Source organism: Procambarus clarkii, chromosome 35, assembly GCF_040958095.1.
Source record: "Procambarus clarkii isolate CNS0578487 chromosome 35, FALCON_Pclarkii_2.0, whole genome shotgun sequence".
In the NCBI taxonomy this organism is placed as follows: Eukaryota; Metazoa; Arthropoda; class Malacostraca; order Decapoda; family Cambaridae; genus Procambarus; species Procambarus clarkii.
Genome location: NC_091184.1, coordinates 27,486,868 through 27,505,690, shown reverse-complemented (window position 1 = coordinate 27,505,690; position 18,823 = coordinate 27,486,868). Strand labels below are relative to the sequence as shown.

The 18,823-nt window shown below is 41.3% G+C and overlaps 1 protein-coding gene across 3 annotated transcripts in view; it reads left to right on the top strand.

Annotated features, from left to right (window-relative positions):
* Positions 1–18,823, top strand: part of LOC123768517 (serine/threonine-protein phosphatase 6 regulatory ankyrin repeat subunit B) — a 105,066-nt gene that overhangs the window by 28,073 nt on the left and 58,170 nt on the right. For all 3 annotated transcript variants that reach the window (XM_069336209.1, XM_069336207.1, XM_069336208.1), the window contains exons 3-4: positions 11,288–11,386; positions 11,728–11,922. In XM_069336209.1, coding sequence (XP_069192310.1) covers positions 11,288–11,386; positions 11,728–11,922 — 294 coding nt within the window. The remainder of the gene's footprint in view (positions 1–11,287; positions 11,387–11,727; positions 11,923–18,823) is intronic.

Sequence of the window (18,823 nt, the reverse complement as noted above, 5' to 3'; positions counted from 1 at the left end):
CATGGTTCATTCTCAAGTGAAAAGAAATTATAGATTAACCAGAATGGGGTCAGGTGATAACCAAGTACAATAAAGGAAAAGACAAGGGGATATATTGGAAATAAATAGGGGATAAATGGGGGTACGAAGCACATACAATATGTGTGCTTCGTCCCCCCATTTATCCCCTATTTAGTTATTAAATAGTACTAGTATAAATTAACGAGTTCTGTAATTTCTTTTCCTCCACAGATCTCCAGTATCTTGATACTGGTAATGGCTTAAAAGGGTCACCACTTACGGGCTATTCATGCCCGTGCCACCTTTTGGGTGGCTTAATCTTCATCAATCAATCAATTTCTTTTCACTTGGTTTGTGGCACACACACTAACACAAGACTGTTAGTGTTACTAATGTGTTGTAGAGCTTTGTGAAGTGTGAAACAAAAGTTATTAAAATCTATTCTACTAGCTGTGGAACATAGCTCTGTCTGAGTCTCTCTCTCTCGCTCCCCTCTCTCTTCCCCTTTCTTCTTGCCCTCTCTCACCTCTTTTCTTTCCTCTTCTGTTCTCCTCACCATTCAAGGAATGAGAGATCAATTGCAAAACACCTCCTGGAGGTTATCTTGAGGTTATCTTGAGATGATTTCGGGGCTTTAGTGTCCCCGCGGCCCGGTCCTCGACCAGGCCTCCACCCCCAGGAAGCAGCCCGTGACAGCTGACTAACACCCAGGTACCTATTTACTGCTAGGTAACAGGGGCATTCAGGGTGAAAGAAACTTTGCCCATTTGTTTCTGCCTCGTGCGGGAATCGAACCCGCGCCACAGAATTACGAGTCCTGCGCGCTATCCACCAGGCTACGAGGCCCCCTCCACCAGGCTACGAGGCCCCCTCGTGGAGGGAGTTATTAGAATATCAAGACATGGAAGTTTCATGGGAAACTTCAAAGAGGTCATCACTGAGTTTGTTCAGAAATATATGTCAAGAAAAAGAGAAAAAAAAAGACAGAGAACTAAGTGGATGATACAAGCAGTTATAAGAGCTCTAGTAACTAAGTGGAGCCTCTGGAGCAGACATTAATCCACAAGGAACAACATAGATTATGAGATATACAGCAGGGCCTTAAATTCAGCCACCCAGGGAATCAGGGGCCAGATTCACGAAAGCACTTACGCAAGCACTTACGAACGTGTACATCTTTCCTCAATTTTTGACGGCTTTCGTCACATTTATTAAACAATTTATAAGCATGAAAACTTCCCATTCAACTGTTGTTATTGTTATAAACAGCCTCCTGGTGCTTCTGAGCTCATTAACTGTTTAATAATTGTAAACAAAGCCGCCAAAGATTGAGAAAAGATGGACAGGTTCGTAAGTGTTTGCGTAAGTGCTTTCGTGAATCTGGCCCCAGGTCAGCCAATGGAAACTACGGAAGAAAACTTACTCGACACAAAAAGGAACGAAAGAGTCTTTCTATGTCTATATATATAAACATAGTCTTTCTATGTCTATATATATAAACATAGTCTTTCTATGTCTATATAAACCAAAACAAAAGACTCGGTCGGTCCCCTAAAAAGCGAGACCAAACAAATTATAATTGATGACAAAAGGATAACACTCTGAATGAACACTTTTTTTTTTTTTTGAGATATATACAAGAGTTGTTACATTCTTGTACAGCCACTAGTACGCGTAGCGTTTCGGGCAGGTCCTTAATCCTATGGTCCCTGGAATACGATCCCCGCCGCGAAGAATCGTTGTTACATCCAAGTACACATTTTACTGTTGCGTTAAACAGAGGCTACAGTTAAGGAATTGCGCCCAGTAAATCCTCCATGGCCAGGATACGAACCCATGACATAGCGCTCGCGGAACGCCAGGCGAGTGTCTTACCACTACACCACGGAGACTGACCACTTTTCATCAGTGGTCACACAAGAGAGTGTCGACAACTTGGCAATACCCACACAGGTGTTTGATGCAGGTGGAGAGAATGAATTAAGGCATGTCACCACAACATGCGGTATAATCAGGGAAACCATTGACAAACTGAAAGTTTCAAAAGCCTCAGATATGGTCGGAATTCAATGCAGAGTCGTTAAGGAACTTACAATAGAACTATGTCTACCACTGAAATGCCTTTCCAGAAAATCTCTGAACTCAGGAATAGTTCCCCCTTGACTGGAAATAGTAATAATAACAATAATAATTTATTGTGTCGGGGGACAGGCAGCCAGAGTATATTCATAAACATTAGGCTTATGTCAAGGTCCCCCCCCCCCCCTCCCCTGCCCAGGAGGCAACCCCACAACAACTTACTGTCAACTTGTAATAAGTGCATTGCTAAGTGCTTAGTGCATTAAGTGCATTGTGTAAGTGCAGCTTGTAAGTAAGTACAAAATTGCTAGGTGAACAGAGGCATTAGGCGATAGGAAATGCAGCCAACCATTTCTGTCTCGCCCGGGATTCGATCCCGGAATTCTCAATTGTGAGTCGAGAACGCACCCCACTGTACTATCGGGACGTTATACAAACGTTACCGATATTTTCAAGAAATGCAGACAGAGCTCATAAGGAAATTACGGTGCGATCAGTTGCTGTTCTTGTTGTTGTTTTAGATTTAGCTACTCAGAACGAATTGAAATTGAAATTGAAATAAGTTTATTGAGGTAAAATACACACAAAGGGATGAGGTAGCTCAAGCTATTCTCACCCCGTTCAGTACAACGTGTTAATATATACATAGACACACATCACAAACAATAAACATATTACCAAACATTCTGAGAGGTAAACATATACATTTCCTCCTTCACAAGTAGTATGTTATCAGACGTACACACAAATACTTTTATGACCGAGGTATACTGTATAGACAATTTGCAAGACACCTGCAGATAATTCAACAAAATATTACAATCTTGGTGCAAAATTCTTATATCTCTCAAGAATATCATCAACCTTTCCGTTGTGACACATCCAGGCTATTTGTTCAGGAACAGTCCTTATCTCAGTGTTTCTATATACATTAATCAACGGACAATCAAGAACATAATGGGCCAGGGTGTGAGACCTTAACATACCACATAGTTTACACTTCGCGTCATTATCATGAACATCTATCCCAACTCAGAACGAAGTGTTCATGTAGCACGGGCTATGGTGAGCCCGTGGTGTGTGCGATCAGTGTTACCCTCGTAGCCTGGTGGATAGCGCGCAGAACTCGTAATTCTGTGGCGCGGGTTCGATTCCCGCACGAGGCAGAAACAAATGGGCAAAGTTTCTTTCACCCTAAGTGCCCCTGTTACCTAGCAGTAAATAGGTACCTGGGAGTTAGTCAGCTGTCACGGGCTGCTTCCTGGGGGTGGAGGCCTGGTCAAGGACCGGGCCGCGGGGACACTAAAGCCCCGAAATCATCTCAAGATAACCTCAAGATAACCTACCCTTCACATTTACACGCCCACAGGGAGACTCCTGAGGGAGGGCATCAGTCACCACCTCGCCGTGAACAATCTAATAAAATCAACGTAACATGGATATTTACACGTTTATTTATTTATTGATTTACAATGCAACGAGCGTTACAGCCCCGCTCCTGTGCCACGTAAGTCCATCACGGGCTCACCATAGCCCGTGCTACTTGGAGTTTTTTGTTCTGAGTAGCTGAATCTAAAACAACACAACCCGTTCTCGCAAATTTAATAAGTCAATATTGACTTATTAAATATGTGCATAGGTGACATACTTAACATAATAGTTTCCCTTGAACAGCTTCATAGAAAACACCGACCTTACCTAACCTACTTAGTATGTTAAGATAAGCATCTTATTGCTTCGTAATTACAATTATTACCTAACCTATAATAGGTATAGGTTAAGTAATAATTGTAATTACGAAGCTATAAGATGCTTATCTTAAGATACTAACAAGGTTAGGTAAGGTCGGTGTTTTCTATGAATCTTTTTAGGGGTATCTATTATGTTTAGTATATCACCTATGCACGTAGTTAATAAGTCAATATTGACTTTACGAATTTGCGAGAACGGGTTGAAATAAATCCTGCGAGCAAACCTGCTTGGAAGCGGTAACCAGCTATTCAGACAAAGGACTTCCAGTAGACGTAGTATACATTGAATTTGTTACAACTTTTGATAAGGTACGACATGAAAGACTAGCAAGGAATTTATAAGCAAACGGAATAAGTGGAAAAATTGTTGAGTTGATAAACAGTGGTTAAAACAAAGAGTCATCCTTAAAGGAAATAAGTTTGACTGGGGAAATGTGTTAAGCGAGGTACCGGAAGGTTCCAATTTGGGGCCAAGCCTCTTTGTCATATGCTGGTTAGCATTGTAAATGTGTGGCCACGTCTGTGGTAGAAAATAATAATAAAAAAAAAAAAACATCAATGATGTTAGATAAGGATATTACAGTTAAGCCACATCATAAGATTTGCAAATTATATTAAGATTTATGGTAGAGTGGGAAGTGATAAGGAAAATGAGGCTATACAAAGATCCACATGAACTTCACAAATGGTGGGAGCCGGTCGGCCGAGCGGACAGCACGCTGGACTTGTGATCCTGTGGTCCTGGGTTCGATCCCAGGCGCCGGCGAGAAACAATGGGCAGAGTTTCTTTCACCCTATGCCTCTGTTACCTAGCAGTAAAATAGGTACCTGGGTGTTAGTCAGCTGTCACGGGCTGCTTCCTGGGGGTGGAGGCCTGGTCGAGGACCGGGCCGCGGGGACACTAAAAAAAAAAGCCCCGAAATCATCTCAAGATAACCTCAAGAAGATGGTTGGAAGACAGGCAAATGATTTTTAATATCGACTAAGTGCGAGACCTTATCTGCGGGGTATAACAACCCACGTCACAACTACCAAATCAACAACACTAGCTTGCAGCAGATAAATGAACAAATGTACCTTGGAATCAGAATGTACCAATCACTAAAAGTTGCACAACAGGTTTGAGTTGAAGTTAAAAAAAAAAAACTAAATCCTAAGAATAGTCAAACGAAATTTTGACTTCAAGGAAATGAAAGTAGTTATTCAGCTGTATGTCTGGACTTGGACTGTTGCATGCAAGCATGGAGACTTCATTTTCTGAAAGAAAGATGGTAGCAGTCTCCGTGGTGTAGTGGTAAGACACTCGCCTGGCGTTCCGCGAGCGCTATGTCATGGGTTCGTATCCTGGCCGGGGAGGATTTACTGGGCGCAATTCCTTAACTGTAGCCTCTGTTTAACGCAACAGTAAAATGTGTACTTGGATGAAAAAACGATTCTTCGCGGCAGGGGATCGTATTCCAGGGACCATAGGATTAAGGACTTGCCCGAAACGCTACGCGTACTAGTGGCTCTACAAGAATGTAACAACTCTTGTATATATCTCAAAAAAAAAAAAAAAAAAAATGTATCAGCTTTGGAGAGAGTTCAGTGCTGTGCAACAAAATTCATATCTGTACTCAGTCGTCTCTCATAACAGGAACAGTTGAGGTCCTCAAGGCTGACAACCAGAGATAACAAGGCGGATCTCATCAAAAATACTGAACAATTTGGAGGATATTGGTCCAGACCACTTCTTCAAAAGGTCAGATGTAACATGAACAAGGATCAATGGGTTGAAGCTCAACAAGTTACAATGTAGAACAGAGAACAGAAGATGCTTTTTCACCCATAGCGTTGTTACATGTACAACTGCTTACTTGCCAAAACCGTAAATGCCAAACGCTGCTGAATTTCAAATTCTAGCTTGGTAGAATTATCAGAACAAATCAGGTGACCTTCGACAAGCCGCCGGCTTCCTGTTCTCTCGAGACCGATAGAGACATGGTGACCCACAGTAGTGTAAAATGAGACGACGACGTGCATTTCTCATTTTCTTTGAGCTGGACGCCTTTGTTTCCCGAAAGGTCGACTGAACGTTGAAGCTCTGTTTAAATTTTCTGTGAATGACGTCAACTGGTTGTAATCTTCCCAAAATTTTTAATTAATTTTATTCCAAAAGTAATTTCCAGTCATATATTTTCAGTTTAGTTTTCCTAGTCCTGCAATATTGTTCAGTGACTATTCAAAGGTTAGGTTAGGTTAGGTTAGGTTAGGTTAGGTTAGGTTAGGTTAGGTTAGGTTAGGTTAGGTTAGGTTAGGTTATATGTTTGTACCAAAAACAATTTGCATGTTAACGGTTATTTATTTGTATCAAATATTTTTGTCGTTGCCTAGTTAAAGACTGAACATAAGAATGTAGGATACTGCAAATCTATTGGCCCATATATCACAGGCGGTATTAGTGACCCAGGTATGGGTCGGTCACTGTCTCCCCTGATATTAGTGACCCAGGCATGGGTCGGTCATTGCCTCCCCTAATATTAGTGACCCAGGCATGGGTCGGTCATTGCCTCCCCTGATATTAGTGACCCAGGCATGGGTCGGTCACTGTCTCCCCTGTTATTAGTGACCCAGGTATGGGTCGGTCATTGCCTCCCCTGATATTAGTGACCCAGGTATGGGTCGGTCATTGTCTCCCCTGATATTAGTGACCCAGGTATGGGTCGGTCATTGTCTCCCCTGATATTAGTGACCCAGGTATGGGTCGGTCATTGCCTCCCCTGATATTAGTGACCCAGGTATGGGTCGGTCATTGCCTCCCCTGATATTAGTGACCCAGGTATGGGTCGGTCATTGTCTCCCCTGATATTAGTGACCCAGGTATGGGTCGGTCATTGTCTCCCCTGATATTAGTGACCCAGGTATGGGTCGGTCACTGTCTCCCCTGTTATTAGTGACCCAGGTATGGGTCGGTCATTGCCTCCCCTGATATTAGTGACCCAGGCATGGGTCTGTCATTGCCTCCCCTGTTATTAGTGACCCAGGTATGGGTCGGTCACTGCCTCCCCTGATATTAGTGACCCAGGCATGGGTCTGTCATTGTCTCCCCTGATATTAGTGACCCAGGCATGGGTCTGTCATTGTCTCCCCTGATATTAGTGACCCAGGCATGGGTCGGTCATTGTCTCCCCTGATATTAGTGACCCGCTTATGGGTCAAATCCATCCTATGCATTACACAATCAATCAAGTACACCTTATCATCTCACTCATAATAAGCATCTGAGAATAAAGGACATTGCAAAAGGTCTTTTGGCAGTCGCGTATGTAGGGTATGACAATTATGGCAACGTGCCCTGGGCGCCACCAGTGGCATATTTTGGGTATGGCAACGTGCCCTGGGCCCCACTTGAAGGGAGCGCCACTGAGCATTAAATTCTATTAAAGTCAGATAAGCTATCTTCGGAGAATGAAAGGAGAATTTTCTGCAGGTGTATAATCTGTCTTCAGTATTGAGATGAGAGCATCTTCCCAAATCTTCGTATTGAAATTCAGATAATGCTAACCATCGCGGTTTCCATCCCCCAGCGGTGAGAGATCATTCAGCAAATTAAAACAAATACTTTCGTATCTGAGAGCCTCCCTGGGTCAAGGTAGACTGTGATCTTCCTCTGCTATGTGTAGATAGAGATGAAACTGAACAAAACCCGGACTTTGACCACATCATTGACCAATTTGCATCAGTGAGAGCAAGGATGGTGCAGTTGTAATTTTCATGTGTCATAATTTGATTAACGAACTTAATTGATTAACGAACTTAATTGGTATTATTGAGCTGAATATATTTTCAAGTTGTGAGAGATGGGTGTCAGATGTTTGGACAGGAGCACAATTTTAATGTTAGCAATAGCCGCTATTTTCAATTGATATGTGTCTGCCTATTAGTTACCATACTTAACTACATCTATTTATATCCATTCTATGTGAATTAAGAGAAACCGCTGAAGGCTTACTGGTCTCTATTCACATTCACCCTGATCTCTTTGGTATATATACTCAATCAATCAAAGCAGCAACAAATATTGACTTATTACCAACCCATCCTCCGAATTGACAGTACGATTTAATACTAAGTGTAATAAGTACACTTTCTTACTGTAATAAGCAGTGCATAATTGCACTTATGGGGCTGTTACATTGACCCAACTCCCTCCCCCGCTTTAATAATTCTCGTTTTCTGTTAATTTCCACGCTAGCAAATTGGACATGACCCATCAAAATCTCCAACATAGCAGTAAATATATATTAATTACAATATATAGTTCTGAAAACATTCTTTTAATTTTAAATTTAATTTAATTTTTTAAAAATTAAATTTTAATTTTTTTTTAATTTTTTTAAATTTTAAATTTTAAATTTTTAAATTTTTAAATTTTAAATTTTTTTTAAATTTTAAATTTTAAATTTAAAAAAAAATTAAATTTTAAATTTAATTTTTAATTTAATTTAAAAAGTTACAATGCTTCTAATATTCCTGTTCGATCATGACTCTCTGCTAGAGGTGATGCTCACATTACAATCACATTAGCACCCAAGTGCAAAATTTTTATCCCCCCAATGTTGTATATTTCTAACCTTTCCAATTATATTTTTTCTGTAATTCTTCATCTTAGCCATACGTAATAATTATGCAAGCAAGATGTTTAAACTCTTCAGTTCTTAAAAGATGAGATTTTAATTACACCAATACATTACTCGGGCCACATTGTATATCATTGCGGCATTTCCTAAGCCATATTAGGATGTATTAACACTAGCCTACCCTAACCTATCCTAATTACAGTATCTTATGCACAGTAATATATATTAAGATATATTAACACTAGCCTACCCCAACCTATCCTAATTACTTTAAACACAATAATATATATGGACAATAATACAGGTAGTTTGAAGGGTAGGGAAGGGTGTGGTGGTTGCTCATGCTAGAAGTTTTGGTCTGAGGTCGGGCTCGAAATAACATGGGAAAATAAGATAATAATCACAATAACACAACACTATAGGGTTGCCTAGGGAACACATATTTTTCTAAAATTTTCTATTATTATTTTTTATTTTCCTGTGATTTGCCCCCTTAAAGATCAGGAAAGATTATTTTAGAAGACGAATCTATAGGATGACTAGAGTTCCTAATATGCCGGAACAGAGAATTGTTAATGTCTGCAGACTGAACACTTCTTTTGTGTTAAGTTATTATGTGTACAACCAATTTCACCAAAATATTAGAGAGGACAAGAGAACTAGGAAATAGAGTAGACACCAGCAGCATTGGAAGCAGGAGTGTAAACCATATTATTACGAACTATGTCGGTGTCTCGAAATAAAAGTTGTGCTGAGTCTTTCCTTCATATCTCAACTTAAAAATATCACTAATACCCCTCGTCTATAACTCGCCTTTAGCAAACCAACAAACAACTTCGTTTTGCTTTTCATTTCGGGAACCAGTCCTGCCGGGCAAATACAGCCTACCTCTGTCGTCACCCTTTGCTCAACAGCAGCACCAGGTATCATGGTTGACTGTTCACTACTATTGCCAATGTTCGGTATGAGAAAGTGTATTTTGGAAATAATATCCACTGTATTGACTGGTAATAGACTAATGAGTATGAACCGGCATTTGTCTCGCTCTCTCCGATACATCTGGTAAGGATGATTTTGACTGAAGAGAAACAGATATTAAATTCAATTACTATTTTTGAGCGTGTTTTAAGAATACTTCTATTGTGAAAGTTATATATTGTTACACGAATGCTGGTTATATTAACGGGAATTCATCATAATTTTAATTATTATGTTTTAACAAAAAATGTTTAAAACCAATGTATTATTCATTTCTAAGAATAAAACTTCTTGTTCCAAGTACTGAAACTTGCCCCTAAGTTTCAGAATCATTAAATAACATAAAACTCTGAGAATAATAGAAGTGAAGGAATCCTTGTGGGCTTGTACAACACTTCTTGTTAACTTCAACACTCACATTCAACACAGCCAAAAAAGTAGCTAAAACAGTTTTAAACATACTTTAAAAGATGAAATATTACGTCCCCAAACTATGCCCTTCTCACACTATATCCCTATCTAACTTACGGTATTTGTGCATAGGGATTACCCATCACAACCTACCTCCAGCCCATCATCACCCGGGAAAAATCAGCTAACAGAACTAAAACATACTCAGTCTTCAGGCTTCATACAGCCCCTCTGTTTACTAGTTGTGTTTTTGCGGGGGTTGAGCTTTGCTCTTTCGGCCCGCCTCTCAACTGTCAATCAACTGACAACTAACTTTTTTTTTTTTTTTTTTTTTCGCACCACACACACACACACCCCAGGAAGCAGTCCGTGACAGCTGACTAACTCCCAGGTACCTATTTACTGCTAGGTAACAGGGGCACTTAGGGTGAAAGAAACTTTGCCCATTTGTTTCTGCCTCGTGCGGGAATCGAACCCGCGCCACAGAATTACGAGTCCTGCGCGCTATCCACCAGGCTACGAGGCCCCCCACCAGGCTACGAGGCCCCTCTGTTCATATCCCTAATCATGCTACTACGTACATTCTCTACATGCATTGTTTACCCTCACAAAGCCTTATACCTCAAAACTATTCCTAACTGGAAACTCTTCCAAGAGGACTGTAAAAGAACATGTGTAAGAATTTATCTGATATTCCAAGAGTTTATCTAAATCTATGCAAATATGCCATGCAATAGTCACCCAAAACATGAATCTCCTTTGCAATTTAAATAAAAAATTGCTCAGCCTTTATCTCAACACAAAAGCAAAACAAAGAATGATCAAATTTTTCTACCATCATTACCGCACTATAATTATGATAACTCAAAATGTATCAAATTATCTCCAAATGTTCGCCAGTCACTACGCATATTTCATATTTCTCTGTTTAAGACTGTGCACCTTTTCACTTATTGTCCACTGCATTTTTCTAAGTTTTAATCACAAATAAATTAAATAAATTATGACGAGAGATCAACATCAGACATCTACAGTTAAAACAATGGGACCAACATTGTGTTATCTTGAGGTTATCTTGAGATGATTTCGGGGCTTTAGTGTCCCCGCGGCCCGGTCCTCGACCAGGCCTCCACCCCCAGGAAGCAGCCCATGACAGCTGACTAACACCCAGGTACCTATTTACTGCTAGGTAACAGGGGCATTCAGGGTGAAAGAAACTTTGCCCATTTGTTTCTACCTCGTGCGGGAATCGAACCCGCGCCACAGAATTACGAGTCCTGCGCGCTATCCACCAGGCTACGAGGCCCCTTTTTAAGCTGAGGGGAAATGCAAAATGTTGCTAATAATTGTAATACTGTTGCACTTTTCCTTTAATTTGGCATAAGCAGAGGCTATTTTATTAGGCAACACAGTAATTCTGCGATGCTTCCTTGCATGTACCGCGAGCAGGAGAGAGGCCATTGCACCTGGCGTGTCGGTGGGGTCAAGAGAGCCTCGTTACCTTGCTGGTGCAGGAAGGCGCTGATATTGAGGCTTCAGACAATAATGGTTAGTTCTGTAATACTGTATTGCATCTTATTTATGGTAGATACTTATAACAGAAAAATCTTATGACAGGCACAAACAAATATTATAAAATTTCAAAATTTATATATTTTTAAATCCAACAGATTTTGCTAAATTCTTATGCCCTTGCATAGTTCTCATTACATACTATTAATTAATCATTATATAATCCCAATTATCTTATACCATTTCCATTGATACTTCTATATTCCCATTACTCTTGTTTTTCAAGTATCTTGCCAAATGTTTTTAAATGGTGAATTTCCTATAGCTTCTGATTTTCTACTTTCTTGTACCTCAGAGCATTTCCAATTTGCTTACAGGTTGGGGCCCACTACACTGTGCCAGCTACGTGGGTAATGCACAAGTAGCGAGTACTTTGATCAGGTCTGGAGCAAACATTGAAGCTTCAGTAGGGTTGTGGAGACCTCTACACAGGGCAGCCTTATGGGGTCATGTCAACGTTATAAAGGTTCTCTTAGACGCAGGCGCAAACATCGAAGCTCAAAGCTCTTTTGGTAAGTACTTTGGGCAACTGATGCCCTGTAAATGACTTTCACAGTTGATATAGGTTACATGGATATTACTCTGGAAAAGTAGCAACTTATTTTTAGAATGCAATTTCAACTTTTTTCACTTCTTCAGAAGGAAAATGAACTGTAAGTTACAACTGACATTATATTTAATGAAGCCTATTTACAGCAGTGGATTCTATATATCTTTGTGGTTCGGTCAGCAAGGTTATTGGGTGTGGCCAGGAATTAAATTTGTATCAAAATGTGAATTCTCAGCCTTGCCAACTAATAATAAGATTGAAATAATCGTAACAAGGCCTGACAATGATGTGTCAGTGTACAACCAGTACTGGCAATACTCCATGAGTCTCCGTGGTGTAGTGGGAAGACACTCGCCTGGCGTTCCGCGAGCGCTATGTCATGGGTTCGTATCCTGGCCGGGGAGGATTTACTGGGCGCAATTCCTTAACTGTAGCCTCTGTTTAACGCGACAGTAAAATGTGTACTTGGATGAAAAAACGATTCTTCGCGGCAGGGGATCGTATTCCAGGGACCATAGGATTAAGGACTTGCCCGAAACGCTACGCGTACTAGTGGCTCTACAAGAATGTAACAACTCTTGTATATATCTCAACAAAAAAAAAAAAAAAAAAAAAAAATGAGTTGCCTTCAGTTCCTCAATTGCTGCCCACTCAAATATCTTAGCTTTCGCAAGTTAAGAGTTGTATACATAGGCTCTTATTATGCCATTAACCATGCAGCAATATAACCCAAATCAACTAATAAGATAACAAATCATTAACCAGCCACACAACAATCAAAACAGAAGACCTGATATCTCCAAAGGGAAGATAATAATCGAGAGAAAACGCTAAGCTAGTGGGACTATACAGTCTCACTATCAGGGAAAGTGCCAAGCCATTACGACTATATAGCACTTGGAATATGTCAGGATAAGGATTTTGGATGGGACGGTTGGGGGGAAGGGGGGGAAGGAATGGTGCCCAACCACTTGGACGGTCGAGGATTGAACCCCGACCTGCATGAAACGAGACCGTAGAGCGACGAGAGGTCGCTCTACCGTCCAGCCCAAGTGCTTTCACCACCTTAGTGCTAGTGAGGGTGAAGTTGAAGATCAGGGATTGGAATGTGGGATTATATGGCTACGTTTATTTATTTTCTTTCGTAAGTGAACTATATATTATAGTGGACAGTAAAACATTATTACTAATTATAATATAATTAATATTATAATATTATATTATATATATTATATATAATATATATATATAATATATATATTATATATAATATTATATATAATATTAATAATATAATAATATTAGTAATATATTATTACTAATTATTATTATAAACTGTAAATTAAATTTTCACACACTTCCCACAGTGGGGGATTACGGTGTTTGTGTTAATTCACATAGAGCAGGAATTGTACTTTAGTGTTATTCAAGTTTAAGGTGTACTAAATTAATTTGGTTGTACTTAATTTAAATTAATCCCTATGCTATCTGAATGGGATTAGTTAATAGCACTCGTTTCTTCTGTCTAGTTGTTTTTTTTTTTTTTTTTTTTTTTTTTTTTTGAGATATATACAAGAGTTGTTACATTCTTGTACAGCCACTAGTACGCGTAGCGTTTCGGGCAGGTCCCTGGAATACGATCCCCGCCGCGAAGAATCGTTTTTTCATCCAAGTACACATTTTACTGTTGCGTTAAACAGAGGCTACAGTTAAGGATTTGCGCCCAGTAAATCCTCCCCGGCCAGGATACGAACCCATGACATAGCGCTCGCGGAACGCCAGGCGAGTGTCTTACCACTACACCACTACACTACACTTACCACTTACCACTTACCACTACACTACACAGTTGTTTCCTAAACAGCTAAAAAGCCTGGAATGGTCATTCACAGAATAGAACACCCTTCTCCTGATTTACATGCAGCCTCACATATGATGCAGTGATGTTGATAATAATACAAACACTTACAATTTTAGTAATTATTTATTTATTCTCAGTAAGCAAGAACTTAGTCCCCGTGGCGCAGTGGTAAGACACTCGCTTGGCGTTTCGCAAGCGCCTTGCCTTGGGTTCGAATCCTGGCCGGGGAGGATTAACCGGGCGCCAATCCTTAACTGTAGCCTCTGTTCACCCAGCAGTGAATGGGTACCTGGTTGTTAAACGATTCGGCGGGGTCGTATTCCGGGGAAATTAGCGTTAAGGACCTGCCCGAAACGCTACGCGTACTAGTGGCTTTATAAGAATGTAAAACTCTTGTAACTCTGCTTGAGCTTAAGTTCTTACTTGAGATTTAGTTTCTTCTGCTGCTAAACCATCTTATAAACCTAGTTATTAAAGTTGGCCAACATATAATATAAAGATACTTAACACTCTTAGATGGAGACGAACACTGCCTAGTACTAAGTCAACCGACTTTTCTGCACATAAGCAGGGAGGTGGCAGTATTATGGGTTCCACTTCAGAGACTCGGTGTTAGTTGCATGTCTCTTTGAAAAATAATATGGCCAGGTCCTCCTCCCTTACTTTGGCTGTCATTCAAGTGAGAGTTAAGTTTATTTAATCGGAAGAGGGGCTGTTCAATTTAAATCATTACATGATTGAATTAAGTATATTAATTTGAGTAATATATAAAGCGTTGGAATTTATCTCCGTCGTAATATTTATTCACAAGGCTTAAGTATCGTAATTCAGTTGCTCAATCCTGGTGGTGACATAGAGCTGACTGACGTCACGAATGTTACATCAACCCTTAATATTTTCATAATAGGTATTTATTGTATTAACAGAGGTAAATCCTAATAATCAGTTTAAAGGTTATTAGAATGGTCAATTATTATTCATGGTTAGTCTTGTAAGCTTAACAGATGACGAATCTTCATAGCAGTAAATTATTATATAAATATATTGTGCAGTAAATAATGTAGCAAATGGGAAATATTTCCCACATAATTCTGGGGGGGAGGGGGGGAACAAGGGTGACAAGCACACTGTTTATTACTGACTCAGAATTTGAGGTGTAATACTGTTGTAATTTTTGGTTCCACCTTTGTGCAGTAGTGAGTACGGGACATATGTCTCATATTGAAGTCATATATTTTGTAGGTCTCTTAGTGTTTTCCTCAACTGCGAACTCCAGAGGTACTAATTTGTCAATTGTTTTGAGGGTCTTTGCATTGTACTTAAGCTGTCCTCAAGATTGCTTGGTGATATGGGTGGGCCATTGCTGTCCACAGAAACAACACTGCCAGGTTGTGTGTTAATTTTATTGTATGGAGAATTAGCCCCTTAGTGATATTCATGCAGAGACGTAAGATATTCCCTTGTCTAAATGTCATTCACCGACTGATAAATGTAAAAAGATGTTTGTAACTCTGAACTGCCAGTCTCGCCAACGTAACAAAGTTATGTGGATTCCTCATCCACTATAGGCGCTATAGGTGCCAGATGTCCCCCCACACGCTAGATGAGCTGGACTGGTGGTTCATGTTGTGAGGGATCATCTAACAGGAGGGGGGGAAGGGGGGGGGAAGGAATGGTGCCCAACCACTTGGACGGTCGAGGATTGAACCCCGACCTGCATGAAACGAGACCGTAGAGCGACGAGAGGTCGCTCTACCGTCCAGCCCAAGTGCTTTCACCACCTTAGTGCTAGTGAGGGTGAAGTTGAAGATCAGGGATAGGAATGTGGGATTATATGGCTAAGTCAGTGGTCAGTTGTTAAATCGTGATTCTATTTTGGTTACTATTGTATATAGGTCTCGGAGGTCTATTTTCTGGGGGTGTAAGGTCTTGCAACAGCGTTTCACTGTTCCCACCATCCTCTCATAGCGCCCACTGTGCCATGGTGCTGTATGTGGTATGAATTTCAAGTACGTCTGTTTTTGTCTTAAGGCAGCGCAAACGGCTGGATCTTGAGGTTATCTTGAGATGATTTCGGGGCTTTTAGTGTCCCCGCGGCCCGGTCCTCGACCAGGCCTCCACCCCCAGGAAGCAGCCCGTGACAGCTGACTAACACCCAGGTACCTATTTTACTGCTAGGTAGCAGGGGCATAGGGTGAAAGAAACTTTGCCCATTGTTTCTCGCCGGCGCCTGGGATCGAACCCAGGACCACAGGATCACAAGTCCAGCGTGCTGTCCGCTCGACTGACCGGCTCTCCACCTTTGGATGTTCCCAGATCTCCCTCACCAGCCACCAAGTTGGACCCGTTATCGGATATCATGAACCTGGGGCAGGATCTGCGTGCAGCAAACCTGCAGAAGGCCTGGATAAAAGATTCTACACTCATATCAGGAGTCACTTCCAGGTGAACTCCTTGAGTGGTTGCACATGTGAGCAGGCAGATATATGTCTTAATATGAATCTTATTCTTGGTGCCAGTCAAGGTAATGCCACCTGTGAAGTGCCACACCTGTGGTCTCAAAAGGACGAAGGTATGATGCCTTCCTTCTGCAAACAACACGTTTTAATAATATATTTAACAGTTTGACGCCCTTGTTAAAGCCAGTACTGTTGTTTTAGTGTGGTATGAGTGTCAAGTACCGTCAAAAAGCTAGCTACGTGATGCTAAAAAATCCCCCTCACACAGGATGGTTAGTTATACAGAGGCATGTGGTAAGTAGTCTGCACTGGCAGACTGGCAGTGCATTATGAGGATGAGATACCAGCAGGTTGACTGGGGTGGTGGGGGGGGGGGGTTTACCCCACTGTGCTGTGGGGAGGGGGACGCTTGACACAGACCTTGTGCCAGGCGGTCACACCCTCCAACAAGCACCTGGAACACTTGTGATTGGTGGCTGTGGATGTGGTCTCATCGGTCCCAGGGGCGTGGTCTTTATTGGGGCAGTCTTTAGTGGGATGATTGCCTGCACAGAAGGTACAGGTGACTGAAGATTTACAGTGCTTGGCAATGTGACCAAAGTTTTGACACTGAAAGCACATGCCAGCTGAGGACATCCAGTGTGTTCCCTGGAAACACAAACCGAAACTGTCTCTATTTTCCGCTTATTACAACTTGTAATAAAGTTGTTACATCTTGGCTTAACGTGTTTATGACGTATTAGAACGTTGTTACAACTTGTTATATTGGATGTTATAACTGGTTAGGAGGTGTTAAAACTTGTTCAAACGTTGCACCAACGTCGTAGTTTCGGTGTGTGTTTGCCGGGTTATGGGACTGGCTGGTCGGAAGGGGCCTAGGAACCTGTGATGAACCTCATTATTCTTTTCATTAAACAGTTGAAGAGAAGAGGGCTGAGAATACCTCCTTGCAGTGTACCATTTTCATGTCTTTTGTACTCAGAGACTGTGCCATGAAGTTTTACTCTTGCTTGTCTGTTTGTGAGACAGTTTTTGGTCCAGGAGAGCAGGTTGCCTCTGACCTCTTTGTCGATGAGGCAGCAGAGAATAGCTGGGGCGCTAGCCAGTTCAAGGCTTTCTTGAGGTCCAGGAATATCAGCATTTCTTGTCTGTCATTCAAGTGGGCTAACAGAGTTGTAATACATTCCACTGTGCCAACCCCTCTTCTATTGGCATACATATCATGGTGCAGTTTAGGCATTTTCCACTCATGTCTGTCGAGTGCCATTCTGTCAGCCGTCTTGGCTGCACAGCTTTGGAGAGAGAGATGGGCCTAGGATTAGTTGGATCTTTGGGTTTTGGGATCGGCACTATGTCTGCTCTATTCCAAGCTGTAGGTCTAGTTTGAGAAGTCCAGGCTAAATTAATTAACCTTAGATATGCAGCGTCTCCCTCTGGGCCGAGGTTTCTAATTATTTTATAGGTTATTTTGTTGGCTCCAGGGGATGTATCCTTGGAGTTTTTCTTGCCCGATTGAGCTCATCCAGTGTGAAAGGGGCATTAGTGTCAGAGACTTCTGCACATGCTGTAAGGATTCTGTGCCACTTTTCTTCTTCCAATCCTGTCTGCACTGCTAGTACATCTGGATGAAGCTGATTGCTGGCTGCTCTTTCTGCAAACCTGGTTGCCAGTTCTTCAGCTTCCTGATGTGGATCCTTGGGGTGTGGGGCTTTAGGTGTTTTATTCCCTTTGGCCCGGTGGATTTGCTGCCACATCTCTCCAAGAGAGGTGTGTTCATTCAGGTGTGAACACCATTCCAGCCACTTTTGTTCTTTTATTAACCTAGTCTCTCGATGCACATGTTCCTTGACCTCACAAAGTAGGGTCCTGTTGTGATCACTTGGCTGCTTTTTGTATAGCTTCCTTATGCTGTTGAGTCTATGGTTGGGTTCTTTGACACGTTCGCAATAGTACCAATGATCTTTGTGGTGTCTGATGGACTGTTTTTTTCAGTGGGATTGAGTGGTTGGCTGCACTTTGAATTGCTTTGACAAAATCTTGTTCAGCCTGATTAATGTCTTCAGGAACATCATAGTTTCTATGCCACTCTGAAATGAGGTTTTGAAATTGGTCCCATTTTGCTAAAGCAAAGTTCCAGGCTTCAGATGGAGGCAGAGGAGGGGTGGGTAAATCTAACTTAAGATCAATTTGAACCCCATGGTAGTCGCTTGTGAGTGTGGGCTCAACTGACCATGTTGCTGCATCTTTTAGGGAGGCTGAAACGAAGGTAAGGTCTAATCTACTACCTTGGATGTGGGTAGGGTTCATTCTAGTTTAAAATTTGGAATTCTGGAAGCTGGTCTAGTAGATGTGTAATGTGAGTACCGGCCTCATTTGTTGTGTTCGAGCCCAGTGCCAATCGATGATGAGTATTAAAATCACCACAAATGATTGTGTTTGATGTAGTCGCGTGTCCAAATAACACTGAGAAATCCATTTCAGCATGTGGAGACCTGTAAAATGTAAACACTTCCAGTTTGTCGTGTCTTAGCTCAATGAATACT